The 22,842-nt window shown below is 35.7% G+C and overlaps 2 protein-coding genes across 4 annotated transcripts in view; both read left to right on the top strand.

Moving 5' to 3' along the window:
• The window catches only part of NRIP1 (nuclear receptor interacting protein 1), a 91,564-nt gene extending 75,929 nt beyond the window's left edge, over nucleotides 1-15,635 (top strand). For both annotated transcript variants that reach the window (XM_057501722.1, XM_036881468.2), the window contains exon 2: nucleotides 8,405-15,635. In XM_057501722.1, the coding sequence (XP_057357705.1) occupies nucleotides 8,758-12,228 (3,471 nt within the window). In that variant the 5' untranslated portion in view covers nucleotides 8,405-8,757 and the 3' untranslated portion in view covers nucleotides 12,229-15,635. The remainder of the gene's footprint in view (nucleotides 1-8,404) is intronic.
• Nucleotides 1-22,842, top strand: part of SAMSN1 (SAM domain, SH3 domain and nuclear localization signals 1) — a 419,991-nt gene that overhangs the window by 34,146 nt on the left and 363,003 nt on the right. The gene's annotated exons all lie outside the window — the stretch shown is intronic.

The following is a 22,842-nucleotide window of genomic DNA, read 5'->3' on the forward strand; positions in this document are numbered from 1 at the left end:
ATCTTTTGGATGAACTTGAGTAGCAATCATTAATTCTTCTTTAAATGTTTGGTAAAATTTACCCATGAGGCTGTCTCTTACTAAGTTTTCCTTGTTGGGATATTCTTGATTATTTATTCAATCTCCTTGCTAGTAATTGTTCTATTCATATTTTCTGTTTCTTCTTGATTCAGCCAGTTAGTAGTATGTTCCTAGGAATTTATCCATTTCCTCTAGGTTGTCCAATTTTGTTGGCATATAGTTGTTCATAGTAGTCTCTTATGGTCCTTTGAATTTCTTTGGTTTCAGTTATAATGTCTCCTTTTTCATTTATAACTTTGTTGATTTGGGGAAAAGCTAACTTTTAATTTATAATAGAGGACTCACTGTAGTTTTGACTTTTCAATGAATCCCCAGGCTGCTCACCTGAAATGCTACTTTCCCAATCTTGTTCTGAGAAATAAAGTGTTGGGTTTATGTATTCTCATTTTTTATTGGTTCTTGATTTGGAAAGTTAATGTCATCCATCTGGATAAAATGTTTGGTGTACATCCTCTTGATAAATTTTTCTTTGGTTTTTGTTTACTGCTCAACTTTTAAAACTTTCTTGCAAAGTCTCACCTTACACAACACCAAGAGTTTTCTGAATAATTTAATAACTGCCTCAGTTATTTTGGAATCTAATTGTACTTAGATAATATTCCTCTAATCCTTAATGAAACATCTTAATGTTTTCTTATCCTTTTGTATAAAAAGCATCCCTAAAATAATCTACAGTGTAATTTAGATAACATTGTCCAGTAGGAATTATTCTTGAATGGTATATTTAAGTAGCCTTTTGATTACTTCTGCATTTTGAGGAACCACCACCAAGAATTCAAGTGTTCATTAAAGCAGCCTTGCAGACATACCTTTAAATTTAATTCTCAAAAATGTATTACTGAATAATGCAGAAGTAATTGGAGGAAATATCATGGAAACAATTATAAGTTAGGAGGTATTCATTAGATATAATTTATACCATACAAATTGACTTCATAGATGTTTAATCATTTCAGTGTGTTTTTAATTAACAATTTGATTGCAGTAAAATACTGAATCTTTTCCTTAAAAACAGGGAGAAAGACCTTTCTCAACACTTGTTTATTCTCAACCAAAACTAATCCCACATAAAAGAATCCTGTTAGATGCATCCTTCATTATCCAAGTATAATCTTATTATTTGGACATAACCATTTTAAGAAGTGTTTAAAAATTGAGCAAACTTTCCCTTTGTTTAATAAACCATTTTCAAGTAGAAATCGCAAAACACATTGCAGAGGAATGGTTTAACTACTTAAGAAATTAATTTAAGACCCATTTGAGAACTGCTAATATGCAGATTATTTACAACTGTCTTACTGATGAAAGCTGTGAAAAAAAGTTTAATTTCAACATAGTTTCATATTTTCAGATACCTCAAAAGAAAAGAAAATGTAGCTTTTAAAAATACACTCTGAATTCAAGCAATATTCTAGGTATTTCCCTAAACTAGTTACGCATTGGAACTTGGTTCTTTCCCAAAATCTATGTATATGGTTGGATTCCATGGTATTCTTCATGGTTTAGTTTGATTATATTATTTTTTAAATAATTGTGTCTTACCATAACAACTTTTTTTGCTATGTGCTGATGGACCAAGAAACTCTACATTTTGTAAAATTTTAAAGGTATATTTATGCTTATAGATAAGTTTAACTTAACCAAAGAAAGATTCAGTTTATAATTTCAACACTGTAAAGTAGTTCTATATGAATTTCATTAAATTGCCATGAAATGCATTATCCCTTGGCATACTATCAGGGTTCTTTTGAACCCAGTTTATGTTTTTTTTTTTTTTGGCTCTGGATTTTAAAATTTCATACTGGTGGAAAGGATTAACATGATTTTTATTCCTTTCTTAAAGTTTTGATGAATGTGTGTTTTATAGAAAACATGTCTTGCTATTACCACACGTGTCCATTGAAACCTTTTATAAATCAAATTTTTGTATCTTAGTGATCTTAATTTTCCTCTATCTTTAAGCATTTTTCCATTTCATAATCTTGGGAGTTAATTCATCATTTATTTCCAACTGTGCCAAAGAAACAGTAATATAATAGGCCAAAAGGAAGTACCAAGAAGGATGATGCAGTAGTGGAGTAAGTCATATTACTGTATCGTAAGTTGTCTTATTGCATAGCCCGTTAATACTGTATCCTCTTTCAGTAATGTAAAAAAAGAAAGTCTGGAGACACTACCTTTGTAGTCTTTACATTTTGTTTTTAGTTTTTAATTTTTAGTAAACACAACAGAATTCAGTATTTTTCATTTTCCATCAATAATGTCAGAAAGATAAGAAAAAGTTGGCATAGGAAGATGCTTCAATTAGAGAATCAGAGGATGAATGTAGAGGCTGCTAATAGCACTCTAGACATGAATGACGATGGTGATACTGTTTAACAACATCTCTGAAGATTTTGTTTAGATGACAATATCATAGATTAATTCTCTCAAGCTCAGGAATCAATTACTGAATAATAGTTTTAAACTCTTTTCATACAGTTTTGTTGAGATATAATTGACATGCAACATTGTGTAAGTTTAAGGTGCACAACATAATGACTTGATATGGATATATATTGCAGAATGATTACCAGTTAATACATTGATCACCTCACAGCGTTACTATAATGATATAAGTTCTAGAGACAAAAAGAAAATACAGGATTTTTATCCACTTAGTTGCACAACAGGAAGGACTTCATCATCACTCTGTTTTATGACAAGAACCTCAACCATCCTGTTTTGTTCAGTGTATGGCAGTATTCATTCTTCTTTTATGATGTTGGCACTCTCAGATTTATTTGAAACAGTTCATAAGTAGACAAATACTGATGGCTGATCTGTAATAAATGAAAATGGAAGAAAATACTTGTCATGGAAATGAAATAATTTGTCATACTGGTGATTGTAATTGGTGTTAGTAAATCCAAAAAATTTTTTGCAATTATAAAACAAGGAAGACTTTTCTCCTCTCTTCATTATAATTATGAGCTGTTGAAGTTTTTCAAACCAGCACACTTTGAATTGTACAAGTACAAAAAGAAGACCCAAAAGTAATAATAAAGCTACAACCTCTTAGACACAAACATATATGAAATCTGGAAATCAGTAGTGACATGATATTTCTGGGTACATGCGTTACCCTTGATGAGTTATCAGTTTCAGAGTGTCTTGCCCATTTTGGATATGTTGTCCTTCAAAACCAGGAAAATAAAAATTAAGAATTGGTTTGCTATCTGTAAATTCTAGTGAATTTAAATTAAAAATTCTAATGAAAGTTGTTTAACATTATTCCTTCATTCTCATTCTGTAAATTATTCATAAATTGACTTAAATATTATTAAACTGTTTGTTGGACCTAGGTGGTAAATAGTGAATGACTGCTTTTCTTGGTATATGGAAGGTTAAATGAATTAATTAAAATTGTAAAAAGCTTATTTTGATGTATGATGGTAAATCTAAAATCAAAATGTAAGTCACTTCTTGGTATATTGAATTTTACACTAAATGTTATGGTACCACTCTACTAAAATGACACCTATATTGACACAAGCATTTTCACTCAGCTTGTATTTTATCAATGGGCAGATTTTATTTTTCCCCTTAATATGTATGTATTTTTGGTGTTCATTAAGAAACCTGTCTTTACATTGCTTGTCATATCTAAAAACCTAATGTTTAAAGACAGGATATTAATACAATTTATTTCAGTTTCTAAACTAAATTTTTTCTTGTTAAACCTCATGAGAATGCAAAATTTGTGAGACTTTAAATTCTTCATTTTTTTTCTGCCCCCTCCTTACTCTTACTCACTTTGGTCCCTCTTTTTCTCTATAAACCAAATGTCTTGGATAATTCTGTTCCCTTTACACAGAAATCATTTAACAGGCATATATTACATAAGTAAAGTGTCTCCCTTATCTTGTTTATGAACAGAATGTTGAGTATCTTTAAATGGACATGTACACAGACTCTACTAGAATCATTGTGGAACTTAGCAGCAAACCCATGCATCCACTGAGAAGCAAATGCATCACAATATTTTATTAAACTATTCCACTTTTAAAATACACAGTGTGCAAATGTCTAAAGAAGTCCAATTTTTAAATATGTGTTGATACTTAGATATTTTTAACTGAATGTTCTCAAGCACAGGAATACCTCAGAGATACTGTGGACTTGGTTCCACAACACCCCAAAGAAAGCAGATACTACAATAAAGTGAGTCAAATGAATTTTGGGGTTTCCCAGTACATATAAAAGTTATTGTTACATGACACTGAAGTTTGTTAATTATGCAATAACATTATGTCTTGAAAAACAATATACATACCTTAATTAAAACATAACCTCTTTACTAAAAAATGATAACTATCATCAGAGCTTTCAGCAAGTCAGTATTTTTGCTGGTAGAAGGTCTTGCCTCCATGTTGATGGTGGTTGCAGAAGGTTGGGGAGGCTGTGGCAATTTCTTAAAAGAAGACAAGAGTGAAGCTTATTTCATCACTGGGCTCTCCCTTCCACAAATCATCTTTCACGTGAGGTGCTCTGATAGTGTTTCACCCGCAGTAGGACTCTCAGAATTGGAGTCGGTCTCTCAAGCCCTGCTGCCATGCTGCTTTCTCAACGAAGCTTGTGTAATAGTCTAAATTCTTCATTGTCATTGCAACGATCTTCACAGCATCTTCACCAGGAGGAGATTCGACCTCATTAAATCACTTTCTTTGCTCATCCATAAACAGCAACTCCTCTTCCATTCAAGTTCTATCATGAGGTCACAGCAGTTCAGCCACATCTTTAAGCTCCACTTGTAATTCTAGTTCTCTTGCTGTTTCCACCATGTGTGCAGTTGCTTCTTCACATAAGTCCTGTATCCCTCAGAGTCATCCATCTGGGCTGATCAGTTTCCTCTAAGCTCAAGTTTATGCTGATACTTTGACCTCTTCCCATGAATCACAAATATTCATAATAGCATCTGCAGCTTTCCAGAAAGTTTTCAACTGCCTTTGCCCAGATCCATCAGAAGAATCAACTGGCGAAGTACACAATGTACTTCTTAAATAATAGGACTTGAAAGTTGAAATAATGCCTTGGCCCATGGACTGCAGAATAGATGTGCCAGCAGACATGAAAACAACATTAATCCCGGTGCCCATCTCCATCAGGGCTCTTGGATGATCAGGGGCATTGTTAATGAACGAGAAGGTTTGAAAGGGATCTTTTTTTATGAGCTGTAGGTCTCAACAGTGGGCTTAACATATTCAGTAAACCAAGATGTAGGCAGATATGCTGTCATCCAGGCTTTGATGATCCACTTAGAGAGCACAGGCAGAGTTGATTTAGGATAATTCTTAAGGGCCCTAGGATTTGCAGAATGGTACCTGAACTAACCTTGGCTTCAACTAAAAGTCACCAGCTGCCTTGGCCCCTACCAAGAGAGTCAGCCTGTCCTTTGAGGCTTTGAAACCAAGCATTCATTGACTTCTCCTCTCTAGCTATGAAAGTCCTAGATGGCATCTCTTTCCAATAGAGGGCTGTTTCATGTACATTGAAAATCTGTTGTTTATAGGGTTCCCACCTTCATTCATTATCTTATTGAGATGCTCTGGATAACTTGCTGCAGCTTCTCCATCAGCACTTGTTGCTTCACTTCACACTTTCATGTTACGGAAATGGCTTCTTTCCTTCACCTTCATGAACCAACCTCAGTTAGCTTCCCACTTTCCTTCTGCAGCTTCCTCACCCCTCTCAGCCTTCATAGAATTGAAGAGAGTTAGGGCCTTGCTCTGCATTAGGCTTTGGCTTAAGGGAATGTTGTGGCTGGTTTGATCTTCCAAAAGACCACTGAAACTTTCTCCATCTCAGAATAAGGCTCTTTTGCTTTCTTATTATTTCACTGAATTTCCCTCAAGTTGAAGAACTCTTTCTTGTATTCACAATTTGGACGTTTGACTCAAGAGACCTAGCTTTCAGTGTGTTTTGGCTTTCTACATGCCTTTTTCATTAAGCTTAATCATTTTTAGCTTTTCATTTAAAGGGACAGACGTGTGTCTCTTCCTTTCACAGTAACTCTTGGAGACTACGTAGAGTATCAACTGGCCTAATTTCAATAATGTCGTGTCTGAGGGAATAGGGAATTCCAAGGAGAGGGATAGAGACAGAACGACTGTCCATGGAGCATTCAGAGCCCACACATTTATCAATTTATTACCATCTTATATGGGCACAGTTTGTGGCACCCCAAAACAATTACGATAGTAACATCAGAGATCACTGACCACAGGTCACCATAACTAAAACGTTTGAAAGAATGACCAAAATGTGTCAGAGTGACACAAAGTGAGCAAGTGCTTGTTGGAAAAAATGTTGCCTGTAGACTTGCTTGAGACATGGTTGCCACAGACCTTTAGTTTGTAGAAAATGCAGTATCTGGGAAGCACAATAAAATGAGGTATGCCTATAATGGTAAACATCTGACACTGTTCTTTAGTAATACATATAAAAAAATCAAAAAGCAAGCAAACTATATGTTTGTGATTCAAAAATAATGTGGTTGTCTTTTTGATAAAATGACTCAGGCTGATGCTAATTTTTAATTAAATTGTTTTAACCTTAAGTAGTCTTAATTATTAGGTGGTTATACTATTTTACATTATATCCTTATATGCACAGGTCCCAATAAGCTGTACAGTATGCAAGTATTATGCCATCTTTTCTTTTTTTCTCAATTTCTCAACTAAATTCTGTACTATAGAAATGAGAAGGCAAGACTTATTAATAACTCCTCCCACTTCAGTATTTTGATGGATAGAAAAGGAAGTTACCTGAAGAAATTTGACCCACCCAATTCCCTGAAGTGTTTTTAGTAGTAGGGTCTGAGTGAATTTGGGCCTTAAGTAGTCTCAGAATTCCTTTCTCAGGCATTTCATTTTCTGCTGGAATGGTGGTAGATGTTGCCACTGAATACAGCCTGAAGCAGTGTCTCAGTAAGCACAACCTTATGTTTACAAATTCATCTTATTTAAAAGCAGGTTTCTGTGAGAATCTCTTTTTTCCTCTCACAGCTTCATGTAATTGGTACTGTTCATAGAATTTCTTCTCAAAAAAATTAATGAAGAAAGGAATTACTGAAAAAGGATAAAACTGAATATACTGATAAATAAAAAATGCAACAGAGAAAAAAAATTAGTGAAAATTAACCACCTTGCCTTAGACAGGATTTTCTGGAAATAATTACTCATCTTCCCTCAGTTTCTTATCCATGGGATGATGTACTACCTTAATGTACACACAGTTACACTTACACATATTATAGTAACCACTCGTACCGATTTTTGGTAAGAGTACCCTAACATATTTGTTTAAGTATATGATTTTCATTTAAAAACTTTTGAAAAAGTTTTTTCAAATTACATATAGTATTTTAATTTATTTATATTTATAAACAAAGTCATACAGAAAAAGTGGCATGGGTGGGGATAAGGTTATTTTATGTTAGAAATGTTCTAAAACTTCGGGTTACATTTTCGCTTGTAACCTGTCTCCTGCATGTGCTAGGAATGAACCTCACGTTAAAATTTCTACATAGAGCATATGAGTAATGATTTAAACACAGACACATTAAACTTTTGATAGACCTTCATGAGAATGTTAAGAATCAGTCTCTTCTGTTTTTAATATTCATAGTGAAAACTATGGGTGAATAAACTTGTGATTAATTATATTTAAATGCTTATGGATATGACTGATTATACATATTATTTTGTATAAGCCTATAAAATAATCTTATACTTGTTAGTGCTTCCACTTCTTTGAAAATAGAAATTCTATGAATTAGTTGTAGAATGTCTGAGGTTTGGAGGATAATGTAAGAAGTGAATCTGTTCCATACGCCTCAGTCCCACGTCACACTCATCAGATGAGTAAATGTCATATGTTTCTCTTTTCCTTTCTCTGCAAGCTCCCAGTAATGTAAGAACACTCCTCCTAGCTTCCTTATAGAGCTATGTTGCCCTACAGGAGACTTAGCATTCCCATTTGCCAAAAATGTGCATATGGAAATTCAAAAACTTGGTGAGCTTTGGAAGATGGTTATATAATACTAAAGTATGTTCTCTTCTCTAACTGATTTGATTATTTTAACAATATGGATTAATCCATAGGATTTCCAGTAGAGATTTCCAATTCAATAGAAATAATGATAGATCACTTAAAAAGTGACTATAATGCATATGTGTGAACACATGTAAACTTACAAGTACTATATTCTTTCATTAATAGGTATCATTGCATAATTCTAGTTCTGTACCTCCTTAACAATTTTTTATTTTTATTTTTTTAGAACACTGACATTTACATTCAATGGGGAACAAAAGATGAAGAAGGAGAAGCAATATATTCACTAAGGATTATATCTGCTTGCTGCTTCAGACCTGTGTGTTAAGGAATTCTTCTGCTTCTTGCTTAGGAGTTGATCAGCTCTGTGGTCAGACTACATTGGAATTTGCCTGCCTTTTATTTTGTCATTGCTGGGAGAAATCCTGGTTGGAATGTAACAGTACATCTCAGTCTAATTACTATGGAAGGTGATAAACTGACAGTCACTTATTAAAATAAGTTATATATCAGTCACCCACAGAAAACCATTCTTGAAAGTGAAAAGAAACCAAGCCCTTGTGAATACTTCTATTGAACATGACTCATGGAGAAGAGCTTGGCTCTGATGTGCACCAGGATTCTGTTGTTTTAACTTACCTAGAAGGATTACTAATGCATCAGGCAGCAGAGGGATCAGGTACCGCCATTGACAAAAAGTCTGCTGGGCGTAATGAAGAAGATCAGAACTTTAACATTTCTAGTAATACATTTCCCACCTGTCAAAGTAATGGTCCAGTTCTCAGTACACATACATATCAGGGATCTGGCATGCTTCATCTTAAAAAAGCCAGACTATTGCAGTCTTCTGAAGACTGGAATGCAGCGAAGCGGAAGAGGCTGTCTGATTCCATCGTGCATTTAAATGCAAAGAAGGAAGCTTTGCTGGCTGGCATGGTTGACAGTGTGCCTAAAGGCAAACAGGATAGCACATTGCTGGCCTCTCTGCTTCAGTCATTCAGCTCTAGGCTACAGACTGTTGCTCTGTCACAACAAATTAGGCAGAGCCTCAAGGAACAAGGATATGCCCTCAGTCATGATTCTTTAAAAGTGGAGAAAGATTTAAGGTGCTATGGTGTTGCATCAAGTCACTTAAAAACTTTGCTGAAAAAAAGTAAAGCTAAAGAGCAGAAGCCTGATACCAATCTTCCTGATGTAACTAAAAACCTAATCAGAGATCAGTTTGTAGAATCACCTCATCATGTTGGACAAAGTGGAACAAAAGTCATGAGTGAACCCTTGTCATGTGCTGCAAGATTACAGGCTGTTGCAAGCATGGTGGAGAAAAGGGCTAGTCCTGCCACCTCACCCAAGCCTAGTGTTGCTTGTAGCCAATTAGCATTACTCCTTTCTAGCGAAGCCCATTTACAGCAGTATTCTCGGGAACATGCTTTAAAAACACAAAATGCAAATCAGGCAGCAAGTGAAAGACTCGCTGCTATGGCTAGATTACAAGAAAATGGCCAGAAGGATGTTGGCAGTTTCCAGCTCCCAAAAGGAATGTCAAGCCATCTTAATGGTCAGGCAAGAACATCAAGCAAACTAATGGCTAGCAAAAGTACAGCATTTCAAAGTCCAACAAGTATTGTTCCTTCTTCCCAAAAAAATTCAGGGTATAAGAACTCACTGGAAAGAAACAATATAAAACAAGCTGCTAATAATAGTTTGCTTTTACATCTTCTTAAAAGTCAGACCACACCTAAGCCAATGAACGGACACAGTCATAGTGAGAGAGGAAGCATTTTTGAGGATAGTAGTACACCTACAACTATTGATGAATACTCAGATAACAATCCTAGTTTTACAGATGATAGCAGTGGTGATGAAAGTTCTTATTCCAACTGTGTTCCCATAGACTTGTCTTGCAAACACCGAATCGAAAAACCAGAACCTGACCAGCCTGTTTCTCTGGATAACTTAACTCAGTCCTTGCTAAACACTTGGGATCCAAAAGTCCCCGATGTAGATATCAAAGAAGATCATGATACCTCAAAGAATTCTAAGCTAAATTCACACCAGAAAGTAACACTTCTTCAATTGCTACTTGGCCATAAGAATGAAGAAAATGTAGAAAGAAACAACAGTCCTCAGGAAGTATACAGTGATGTGACAAAGTTCAGTACACAGAATTACACGAGGACTTCTGTGATAGAAAGCCCCAGTACAGATAGGACTCCTCCAGTGAGCACTCCACCAGTACTTGCATCTACCAAAGCAGAGTCTCCCATCAATCTTTCCCAGCACTCTCTGGTCATCAGATGGAATTCCCCACCATATGCCTCTGGCTCTCAGTCCGAAAAGCCAACAAACACTGCATCCAACCACTTGATGGACCTTACAAAAAGCAAAGAATCACAAGGAGAGAAACTAGTCCAGAATGAAGGTGCACAAAGCTCTGCAACTTTCAGTGCCAGTAAACTGTTACAAAATTTAGCTCAATGTGGAATGCAGTCTTCCACAGCAGGGGAAGAGCAGAGACCCACTAAACAGTTGCTGAATATAAACCCAGATAAACCTATAGGTATGATTGATAGATTAAATAGCCCTCTGGTCTCAAATAAACCAAATGCTGCAGAAGAAAGTAAAACATTCAGTAGTCAAGCAACAGGTCCTGAATCAGGACTTTCCGGTTCTGCAATAGAAAACCTGCTTGAAAGGCGCACTGTCCTTCAGTTGCTCCTGGGAAACCCCAACAAAGGGAAAAGTGAAAAGAAAGAGAAAATTCCTTTGAAAGATGAAAGTACTCAGGAACATCCAGATAGAGCTTTAAGTGAACAAATACTGATGGTAAAAATAAAATCTGAGCCTTGTGATGACTTACATATTCATAACACAAATGTGCACATGAGCCATGATGCTAAGGGCGCCCCATTCTTAGGTATGGCTCCTCCCGTGCAGAGAAGCACAGCAGCCTTACCAGTGTCTGAAGACTTTACATCGGAGCCTGTTTCGCCTCAGGATTTTTCCTTCTCAAAGAATGGTCTGTTAAGTCGATTGCTGAGACAAAACCAAGAGAGTTATTTGGCAGATGATCTGGACAACAGGCACAGAAGAAATAGGGAACTGACACTTCTAGAATCAAAGAATCTTTGCATGGTTCCTAAGAAAAGGAAGCTTTATACTGAGCCGTTAGAAAATCCATTTAAAAAGATGAAAGATAACATAGTCGATGCTGCAACCAGTCACAGTTCTCCGGAGATACTGTATGGGTCCTTGATTAACCAGCAGGAGTTGAAATTTGGCAGAAATGATCTTGAATTTAAATATCCTGCCAGTCATGGTTCAGGCAGTGAAAGTGAACATAGGGGTTGGTCCAGAGAGAGCAAAAGCTTCAATGTTCTGAAACAGCTGCTTCTCTCAGAAAACTGTGTGAGAGATCTGTCCCAACACAGGAGTAACTCTGTTGTTGAGAGTAAAAAGAAAGGACACAAAAATAATGTGACCAATAGCAAACCTGAATTCAGCATTTCTTCTTTAAATGGACTGATGTACAGTTCCACTCAGCCAAACAGTTGCATGGATAATAGGACATTTTCATACCCAGGAGTACTAAAAACTCCCATGAGTCCTCCTTTTCCTGAGCACTTGGGCTGTGTGGCGTCTAGGCCAGAATCTGGGCTTTTGGATGGGTGTTCCATGCCCAGTGAGCAGGGACCCATTAAATGGGTTATTACAGATGTGGATAAGAATGAGTATGAGAAAGACTCTCCAAGACTGACCAAAACTAACCCAATTCTGTATTACATGCTCCAAAAAGGAGGCAGTTCTGTTACCAGTCGAGAAACACAGGACAAGGACATTTGGAGGGAGCCTTCATCTGCTGAAAGGGTTTCACAGGTTACAGTCAAAGAAGAGTTACTTCCTACTGCAGAAACTAAAGCTTCTTTCTTTAATTTAAGAAGCCCTTATAATAGCCATATGGGAAGTAATGCCTCTTACCCACATAGCGCAAATGGGGAAGTTTATGGACTTCTGGGAAATGTGCTAACAATAAAAAAAGAATCAGAATAAAATGTACCTACCATCCAGCTTTGGATCTTTTAAAAACTAATTAGTATGAACTTGAGATCTGTATAAGAGCATGATTTGAGAAAAGCATGGTATAATTGAAACTTTTTCATTTTGAAAAGTATTGGTTACTGGCGATGTTTAAATATGCATACTACTTTTTGCTTTATGTTAGATGTCATGAGGAAACTATTGAACTTGCGATTGGTTCTTTTAACACTTCTGTATGCAGAGCAGCCTATGAATGAAATTCTTATATAAAATAAGAAATAATAGGCATAAATTAAAATGGAAATCTCCATCTTGTGGATTAATGCATTTTGCTGCCTTTATTACTTTATTTTGCCTTACAGAAGTCAGCCTGTGTAACACATTTTTTAAAGTCCAGATTGTTAAATAACTCTTTAAAGAATAATTATTGAATTAAAAAAACCTAGTGTTAATTCACTTCTCATTATTATCTAATTTAAAAATTTATTCAAAAAAATATGCTTACATTTTTCACTTTTGCTAAAAAGCGTATTTATTTTTAACTCTTGGAAGGGGTTTTGTGGTTCCCAATATATCTGCCCCACCAAAGTCCTTTTCAATATATATTTCTTTAAACCTTGTACTACCATGTAAAAAATTGATTACAACTGATGGAAATTTGATAGGCCCTAAAAAAAAAAGGCAGATTTCCACTTTTGTATTTTAACTACTTTACTAAATTAATATTCCTCCTTTTGCAAAATAAGGAAAGTTAACATTTATCTTCAGGTAGTTCCCTGAATAGCTGAATATTTAAGAAATTTTTTTTAAAGTAACAAGCAAAATGGCTTTTCTTTGGACAGTTTTCACCATCTCTTGTAAGTTACTTCTCACCATGTGTGTGGTACCTGTGAGTTTTATGACCATAATTTCTTAAAGTTGAACTCAGACTACCTGCATTACAATCATCTAGAGCGCTTGTTTTAAAATGCGGATTTCTAGGCAACATCTCATCTACAGAACAAGAATGTTTCCTAAGTGGACCTGTGAATCTTCCATTTGTGTCTTAACACACTCCCTGGGTATTTCTGTTCACTAAAGTTTGAAAAACATTGATTTTGACTTTTCTCAGAACACAGTATTGTAAAAAAAAAAAAAAAAAAAAAAAATTGATACCTGTATTTTCCCCAATATGGTCACACATCAACTCAAAATTTGCAATATTGTAGTTCACATATAACCATTAGATCTTTGGAAATAGGGTTCAGAATACTTTTATGACAAAAAAATTGGGTGGAGGGGACAGCTTTCATATCTGGCTCAACATCTCAGGAAAATCTGTGATTAGTGTTCTAATGATTACCATCTATGTAATTAGCCTTAGGGATAGAATAACAGGGCCACTTACAAACTCAGGTGATTCCAGGATGATTTGGAAACTTCTCCTGAATACATCCTTCATTTCCATTAAAATCATTGTCCTAAGAACAATGCTGACAAAGATGAAAGAAAGTATTTTATAGTTTCAAACCCAAGAAAGGCACTAAACTCAGATCGACAGAACAAAAAAATACATAGGACACATACACAAGACAGATTTGTACTCTATATTGGATCTATTATTTTAAAATAACGACTAAAATATTGATGTTGTCTTGAAAGAACTGGATATATTATTGAGCCACATGAGTTTTCAGTTTTGAAACAAGTCCATGTTTTGAAATTCAGTTTTTATAATCCATGGTTCATTCACCAGATAATATTTTTGTTTTTAACTGTGTACCAGATAAGCAACTGACCTATCAAAAAATTGTTGTATAATCAACTATCAATTAGAAAGAAATCTATTTGAAGTTGTTTCTAAGATTTTTATATTGAAAATGGGTGGTATTTCCTAATATTTAGAACCTTGAATGATTATTTTTTCTCAAGATGGTTTGTAAATAGTTACTGGACATATCATAAAATAGGAGTGAATATTACACTACATCATGGAGAGATGAAGGCATATGCTTATTCTGAAATGAAAATTCCACTGGCCAGTGAATATATTCTACTCCATCCCATATTTACTCTGTTGACAATCATACGGTCTACACTATATAAGAAGCTTTTAAGCGAGTCATTTTTTCCTGCCATTGTGAAAGGTCTGGAGCATTAGAGGCATGCTAGAGAAAATGTTGGTGTTCCCCCTTGATTAGAGGAAAATGGGTTTTTACAAGGGGATGAAATTTAGGTCAGGAAAGAACAAGGGCCACCATTGTTGTTTGTTCCATTGGTTGGTCGGTTAGTTTTGTTGTTAGTTACAAGAATGAGGATATGTGATAAGTAAATAAACATGACTACAGATTGATGTCTGATTTACTAGAGATTGTCCCCAATTTGTTTAGAATAATTTTTAAAGAGCACTGAGAAAGGGCATACATCCATAAATTCACTTTGTTTATGCATATGTATATACAAGGATGCACATAGATGCATTTTCAAGGACTATTTTATATATCTAGACAATTTCTTCCTATGAAGTCATTTGTGAAAGGGTACTACAACAATCACTGACATCGGTAAGGTAGCATTACCCATTTACTCTGCTGCATCTTACAGAAGAGTAAACTGGTGAGACTATATATTTTATATATATATATATATATACACACATATATATATATATAATATGTATATATATATATATTGACTTGTTACATGAAGAGGTTAAAATTGGTTTTTAAAGGTGATGTAAATAGTGATTTCCTTAATGAAAAGTACATATTTTGTATTGTTCTAACACAACAGAAGAGCCTTTTAATCTCTGGTGTCTGTATATTCCATGTATTAAGTGTAAATATAATCAAGACAGGTTTAAAAATCATGCATGTATGTATACAGTTGCAAGTCTGGACAAATGTATAAATTAAACTTTTTATTTAAGTTGTGATTACCTGCTGCATGAAAAGTGCATGGGGGACCCTGTGCATCTGTGCATTTGGCAAAATGTCTTAACAAGTCAGATCAGATGTTCATCCCATCATGACAGTATTCCATTTCTGGACATGACTTCTGTGGTTTAAGCTTTGTGAAAGAATGTGCTTCAAATCCAAGGGTCTTAAGACTTTTTAAAATAAAGTCAGCCACTTTTCAACATAAAGAGTTCACACAGCTACTCTCATGAATTTTTAAATCTTATTGGAAATGTAATATACCACAAGTATTCCAGTATACATACTGGCATTCAGGCACATCACCATTCATGGTATGAATTCTAGGGTTTACACAACCAATTTTGATGAGATCTCAGTAACATAACTTGTCATTTTTATTAGAAATTTAATTTCTTCATGTGATGTCATGAATCTGTACATACTGCAGTGTGAGTTTTTTCTTTTTTTAATCTTTTAGTGTTTACTTCCTGCAGTGAATTTGAATAAATGAGAAAAAATGCATTGTCTTGGTTTGAAATGACTGTTATTTTGTGGACTTTCCCTGGTTTTTAGATTTTCCAGAAACATAAAAAGTCTCTCATTGTGAAAATAGCAGTAAGTCTTCAGGGATGATTTACCCTTCTCAGAAAAACAAAGGGGAAAACAAAGATGTTCAGCAAGTTAGTGTATCTAGAGATGGGCAATTGAAACAGCGCAAAAAGACCGTCAATAGCCTGTCCTATTTAGCTTTGAGTCTGTTGTTTGGTGTGTAAACAGAAGGGAAAAATAATTTGTACAGTGTTCAAAAAAGAAAAAAACTATATTATGAACTGACGATCTGGAAACAATTTTACAAGTACATGTTAAGTGATAATTTAGAAGGAAGTTGTTTTCTCAAAGATAAGTTTCTACTTTCTGGTACTAAAATAGGTCTATTATAATCTACAAGTGAAAACTTTGCAGCTCCTAACAGGTTTGTAAGCATTACCTGAACATTATTCTAGTAGTAACAAATCTAGTTATTTTATGTTATTAAGATGAAAAGTTAACTGTGCTGTAATGTACAGACACCATCATGAGACTCAGATGCACAACTGTCTCTTGAGTTTTGTTACTGATTTATATGGTGAAAAAAGCATAAAGAATGCACTGACTAATAATTGTCTAAGAGGGATTTTTAAGGAGAGAACCTTTATTCCGTAATTTTTGTCTATAAGATAGTGCCAGTGACTTAAATACAGTCTTTAATAGATCAGATTATGATCACCCATGCTTTGCAAAGTTCTATTTCAAAAGCTTGTTAATGTGGAAATCTTAGCAAAGAAATAATTTTGAAAAGAAAATTTTCTACCACTGGTATCACTGAACTGTGACCTGTTTGATGATAGAAAATAGGTTTTAAATGTTCTTTGTTAAGCATTCCATTTTTTTATTATTCTGTAAAACTTAGAAGTATCGAACACCTAATGTAAGAGTTGGAGGAGAAATCTATTTGTTGGCATCATTTAGTATTAATTTATTCCATTTCTCTAAATGGTTGGTACAATATTTACAGCATTTTAAAGGTGCCATCTTCATAGGTAAGTAAAAGATGTCTGCTCTGATAAACCAGAATTAGTGTACTCTCTTTAGTAGCAGAATAATTGGAAATAAAATTCAAATCTTATAAATTCTAGTCCTGGGAAAGTGCTGCCGCACTTAGAGTGCCCTCTTTTTGAGGTTATAACAGCAAATATATGAACCTTTCTATCAATAACCCAAATTGTAAAATAGTACACTTCTACAGTCAGAAGAAGAGGATTTTGAGACATTCTAAATAGTCATTTTACTACCTTTTTTATTGTCACAAATAGACAAGCTTCTATTTTCCAGTCTTTGCATTTACCATACTTCATTGATAGGTGTTCCGAACTTTGAGAAAAGTTTAGTCCTTGTGGACTGCCCATGTCACTCATTTCTGCTGATAAGCATTGACCTCAAGATCACATCTGGAAAAAGAAATGGCCTAACATTTGTGTAGGTGTAGCTGTATTTTTTTTGAAACCTCACAAACAGCCACAGAATAGAGCCTCTTTGTAAGTATATTGTCTGAGATTGTATTTTCTTTCCCTTAGCTAATTGATATGAAATAAATGATGATTTAAGAGTGAATAGTTAGATGATTTTCTCATAATTTAGAAAACTAAAAGACTGGAAAGTTCACCTCTGCAACCCATTATAGCTAGTCTTGCCACAAGCTAGCTGCAAATCCTAAAATGTATAGCACCCCATTGAGTGTCAGCTAGCTTTGTATGCAAAGGGCAGTAGTATGCCCTTTCAATTCTGGCCCTGCCTGCATTTTCACATTTTCAGCTCCTACCATTTAACAACTTACTACCAATAATCACTAGTCATTCCAGTGTTCAAACCTTTCAAACAAGAATTCACTTTCCTGAGAACATCTGCATTCTTGGCATCACATGCCTTCAGTCATGTAACATTCTCTGCCTGAAATACTTCCCTCCTTTGCTTTATCCCAATTGCCAGCCTCTGTTTGCCTTTAAAACTTAACGAATACTATGTCCTCAATGAAGCCCTCCCTCTATGATTACCCTGGCAGAGCTGTGAAGCAGCCCTCTTCAGTCCCATAATGCCTTGTGTAGATATCTGGTGCACTGACTAGTTGTTAACAACATATCTTCTGTTCCTTCTAAAGACAAGTGTGCTTTAGTCTTACATTCAGTACCGAATCTAAATCCTGATACATAGCAGTTACTCAATAAATGTATACCCAGTCAGAAAATAAATGAAGGGTAATCTCTTCACACTCACTGTGAAAGGCTAACTCCTCTCCCTGGTGTAAGACATGAAGCAATTTATAAGGTAGGGATGCATCCATTTGCCTAAAGCAATGGCTAATCTTCCAGCTACCTCTAGCCCAAGTGTTCATGATCTATGTGGTCCGACCCAGGCACTCTCCCTTCTGCCTTCTCTAATCTTCAGAAATGCTATAAGCTAGGAAATTCCTGGTTAACATTAGCTGGTTTTGAAAGGAGAATAGAAACTGGGGATTTTGCCAATAAAAGTCTAATTAACCTGTTGTTCCATATCTTCCTACAAACAGCAGTGAGTGTCTTAGAAGCTTCCTTTTAGCAGGAAAGCTTTCAACCCTTTCAAACACCACTGTGCTGAAGTAGGCTTGGGACAGGAATTCATGGCCTCTCCTGCCCACCTCATGTTCCATAGGGCTACATGCTCCTGAACTATCCAGAATCAAACCCAGGTAGAATGTGCTCTCATCGTGAGTGTGACAACTATCTCCTCGACAACAAGACCTTCACTGGGGTTAAAACTGAAATTAGCATTAGGCTAGTTGAGATTCTCAAGGAAATCTGGATCCCTGTGGTATGGAAATGGAAGAGACCAGTGCCACACATGAACTAGTCCACTTGCAGGACCATTCATTAGAGGGTTCTGACAGTGGCAACTTAGCTGTAAGACCAAATTGCCAGGTTTGAAGAAATTAGAAAAGTAGTACATATGTTCAGTGATTCAATAGGTGCTTAAAAGTATTTTAAGTTGATGTGAATGCAGAAGCTCATCTTTTATATGTGTAGAATTGGGCTGATAGATGACTTTACTTTTATTCTGATACCATGAAATTAATGTAAGAAGTGTTTTAATTTTTAACCATTGCATTTTATTTGACCAGAAAAACTACGTTTCCTATACCCAAGCTCCAAAAGAGGGAATAAGGTCTTGGTTAAAATCATGCTTATCATATGTCCAAGTGGCAGTGAAAAGTTGAAATATAGAGAGGGCATATTTGGGGTAAGGAAATTAGTTTGCAATGGAGATGCAATAATTGAACTTTCCCTAGCCAAGTAGAACTGATAAGCATGTTTTGTTATGATTTCTGCCAATATAAGCCTGTAGGGAAGAAGTAGATGGAAACCACTGTCTTCAAGACTGTCTCTCAAAGACAGTTTGAAGTGGGTGTTTATGTGATTAGAGAGAGACCGTGGAGATAGCTAGATGTATTTAGATTGAATGGAGAAGTTTGAAGCACAGTATCTGTAGTTTTGCTGAGGAAAAGGATACACTCTCCTTGAAGCTGTTCTCTTCCTATGAACTCTTTCCCAGCTTGAGTAAATCAGAAAGGCTTCTAATCTTAAACATATTAATAGAGAACAATCATACTCTTACATTCTCTTCAAAGAAAAGTTTCTTTCTTCTACTGAGTCTAGACATAGAACATCAATTTTCCCAGCATCTCTTCATCCTTGGATAAGGTTATAGACTTGAAGAACTGGGTTATGAAACCATGAAATAGAGTGATAAGAGGCCTTAGCAGCTTAACATTTATCCCCAAAACCAAATTCAACAGCAACCTAAATATCACACCATCAAAACATGCTTATTTACCCAACCGGCCTTAAGGATTAGCAAAAAGGGTGAGGTGATCACAATAAAGTTTTACTCCACGACTCATTTTGCTCCAAATTGTAACTTAGTGTAATGTGGGAAGGTTCCAAGAAGCTAAGAGTTTTTGAATGGTTAAAGTGCAGCTTTCTAAAATAATGATGATAATGATGCCACTAGGTGAATGTGGCAATATAGTACTTACTCAACAGCTGCTTTTGATCATGTTGTAGCATGCATCAGTATTTCATTCTCTTTTAATGCTAAGTAATTTTCCATCACATGTATATGCCACACTTACCCATTTATCAGTTGATGGTTTTCATTTTTAGCTATTATGAAAATTGTGCTGTGAACCTTGTTTTAGTCATTCAAAATAGGACAAACAACCAAAATTTGGTTTGGATATTGCCATGCAAGCACCATGAGGGTATAAAGTCAATTGACTCTAAAGGTGAGGGCTTATTTCTGGACTCTCAATTTTATTCCACCGATCTAGCCTAGGCTAGTACCATGCCATCTCGATTACTGTAGCTTTATAGTCATTTTTGAAATCAGAAAATGTGAGTCCTCCAAACTTGTTATTTTTCAAGATTGTTTGGGCTACTGTTTTGTTTTTGTAAATTTATGTATGAATTTTAGAGTGAGACTGTTAATTTCTGCAAAAATAGTAGCTGGGATTTTGATAGGGATTGTGTTGAATTTGTAGATCAATTTGGGGAGTACCATCATCTTAACAAGATTAATTCTTCCAACCCATGAAAATACTATGTCTTCCCATACATTTAGATCTTTACTAATCTCAACACAGTCATCCTGGTATGATGTTGGTTTTAGCCCGGCTGTTTTTGACTGTCTCTTCCTCTGATCTCTGTCTCCTTTGCAGTGAGACCAGCTGTTAGGCTCCACTAATTTCCCCAGCTCCTTGCTCTATTGCTGTATTGACAATGCCCTGGGGCACAAATAGTTTCATTGTCTGATCCAGTTAAATTTGTGCTCTTTTACAAGAGTAGTTTTTGATGCCAGTCTTTAAGATTTGTCTGTTTCCAGAAGGGCTCTTCTTAGCCATCTCTTTTCCTCGTTCTTTCTGGTAAACTAGCTGCTCTGTGGTTTAGCTTATTGTTCACATGGCACTGTCAGCCTCCTCTCAATGGTTTACCACCAAGACCTTCACTATTTTTGAGAACACTTTGCACTTGAACTCACACTTTATTCTAAATGAAGGAGGAGCTTTAGAGCTCTTAGTTCTTATGTCCTGCCTTATCACTTTGGCAAAATTTCTGAGCCACTACTACATAGCTGAAGCAGAAAGAGGAGTCTGCTTCTCTCAGAGAAATAACCTCCAGTCTTCTCAGCTTACATTTCTGGTTGGGAACCTTTACCCTATGTGTGACCTGGAGTTAGGACAATCAAAGCAAAGTATTCTTGTCCTGCCACACTTAGAGTGGACTGTCTGTCCTCAGAGTGGAAGCTGGATAGAGGAAGGGAGTCGTTGACTTACAGGGGCACTCACTTGGAATTTAACCTCTGACACACATCTTTGCAGGGGTGAGAAATGCTGCTGACTTGTTCCTTCCAAGGATACTAATGCCTTTAACTGGGAGCTCGGGAGAGGGATCCTCATCTTCTCAGCCACACCCAACTTGAGTGGAGCTTCCATCACACTAAGCTGTGGTGAGAGAGAAGGAGCAGATATGGCTCAAATGCCAGACTCTAACTGTTCTTGCCTAGATTTAATAGAGATTTTTTGCATAAATGTTTCTTCATTTGCTATTGTGTCCTTAGGAAAATTTTCAGAGTATTCTTCAAAAATAACTTTTTGCTGGTTAGTTTTGCTAGGGACGGGTTTGCAGAGTTCCTCATGTTTCCATTCCCAAAGTGGATCCCTCCTACTTATCTTATTTCTGATCATCAAATAAATGTGCTCAAAACCACATTCCTCCAAGGTCACCAGCTTTAGCAGCATTATTTCTATCCAGAGGATGGGATGTTTCTGGCTCTGAGGACTAAATCACATGCTTTTTGAAAAACTCTTTTCCTCCCTGTCATTAATCATAATTTCTCTAAATCAATGCTCTTCTCTCCAAAAATTTCGTTTCATTTTTTTCATGTCCTGTCAGAATAATATTCAGATTCGTGACTCTTCTTGCCCACAAATGTTCCACATTGTACCCACCAGACCAACCTCAACACGACTACTGACCATCACATATTTAACTTGTAATAATTTACATCATTAATAATGCTTTAAAATTTAACTTACTAAAATTGTTCATTGTTGTTATCTTCTTATTTAAATTTTTTGAGCAGTTTCAGGTTTAGAGAATAATTGAAGTACAGATATTCCCACAAGCCTCCATACCACCATCCCCTCACAGTTTCCCTTATTATTAGTATCTTGCCTTACTGTGGTACATTTGATTATAATTGATGAACCAATATTAATACATTATTATTAACTAAAGTCCCTAGTTTATATTGAGATTCCCTCTTTGAATCATATGGTCTATGGGTTTAATGAATGCACAGGCATACCTAATTTTATTGCACTTTGCTTTATTGTGCTTTGCAATGTAGCATTTTTTATGAAAAAGGGTTTGTGGCAACCCTATGTCAAGCAAGTCTACTGGAGCCATTTTTCAACAATTTGCTCACTTCGTGTCTTTCGATCACACTTTGATGATTCTTATAATCTTTCAATGGGATGTTACTATGATAATAGTTTGGGGTATCCTGAATTGCACCAGTATAAGACCAGGAACTTGATGATAAATGTTATGTCTGCTCTGACTGCTCCATCAACCAGCATTCCCCTGTCTCTCTCTCTGTTTCTCTCCCTCTCCTCAAGCCTCTCTAGTCCTTGAGACACAACATTATTGAAATTAGGCCCACTAATGACCCAATGATGGCCTCTAAGTGTTCAAGTTAAAGGCAGAGTTGTACATCTCTCACTTTAATAAATCAAACACTAAAAATTATTAAGCTTAATGAGGAACATGTCAAAAGTCAAGATAAACTGAAAGTTAGACCTCTTGTGCCAAACTGTTAGCCAAGTTATGAATGCAAAGGAGAAGTTCCTGAAGGAATTGAAAGTGTTCTTCAAATGAACACACAAATAATAAGAAAGCAAAAGAGCCTTATTCTGAGATGGAGAAAGCTTTAGTGGTCTGTATGGAAGTTCAAACCAGCCACAACATTCCCTTAAGCCAAAGCCTAATGCAGAGCAAGGCCCTAACTCTCTTCAATTCTATGAAGGCTGAGAGGGGTGAGGAAGCTGCAGAAGGAAAGTGGGAAGCTAACTGAGGTTGGTTCATGAAGGTGAAGGAAA

The sequence above is a fragment of the Manis pentadactyla genome, chromosome 1 (assembly GCF_030020395.1).
Source record: "Manis pentadactyla isolate mManPen7 chromosome 1, mManPen7.hap1, whole genome shotgun sequence".
Lineage (NCBI taxonomy): Eukaryota > Metazoa > Chordata > Mammalia > Pholidota > Manidae > Manis > Manis pentadactyla.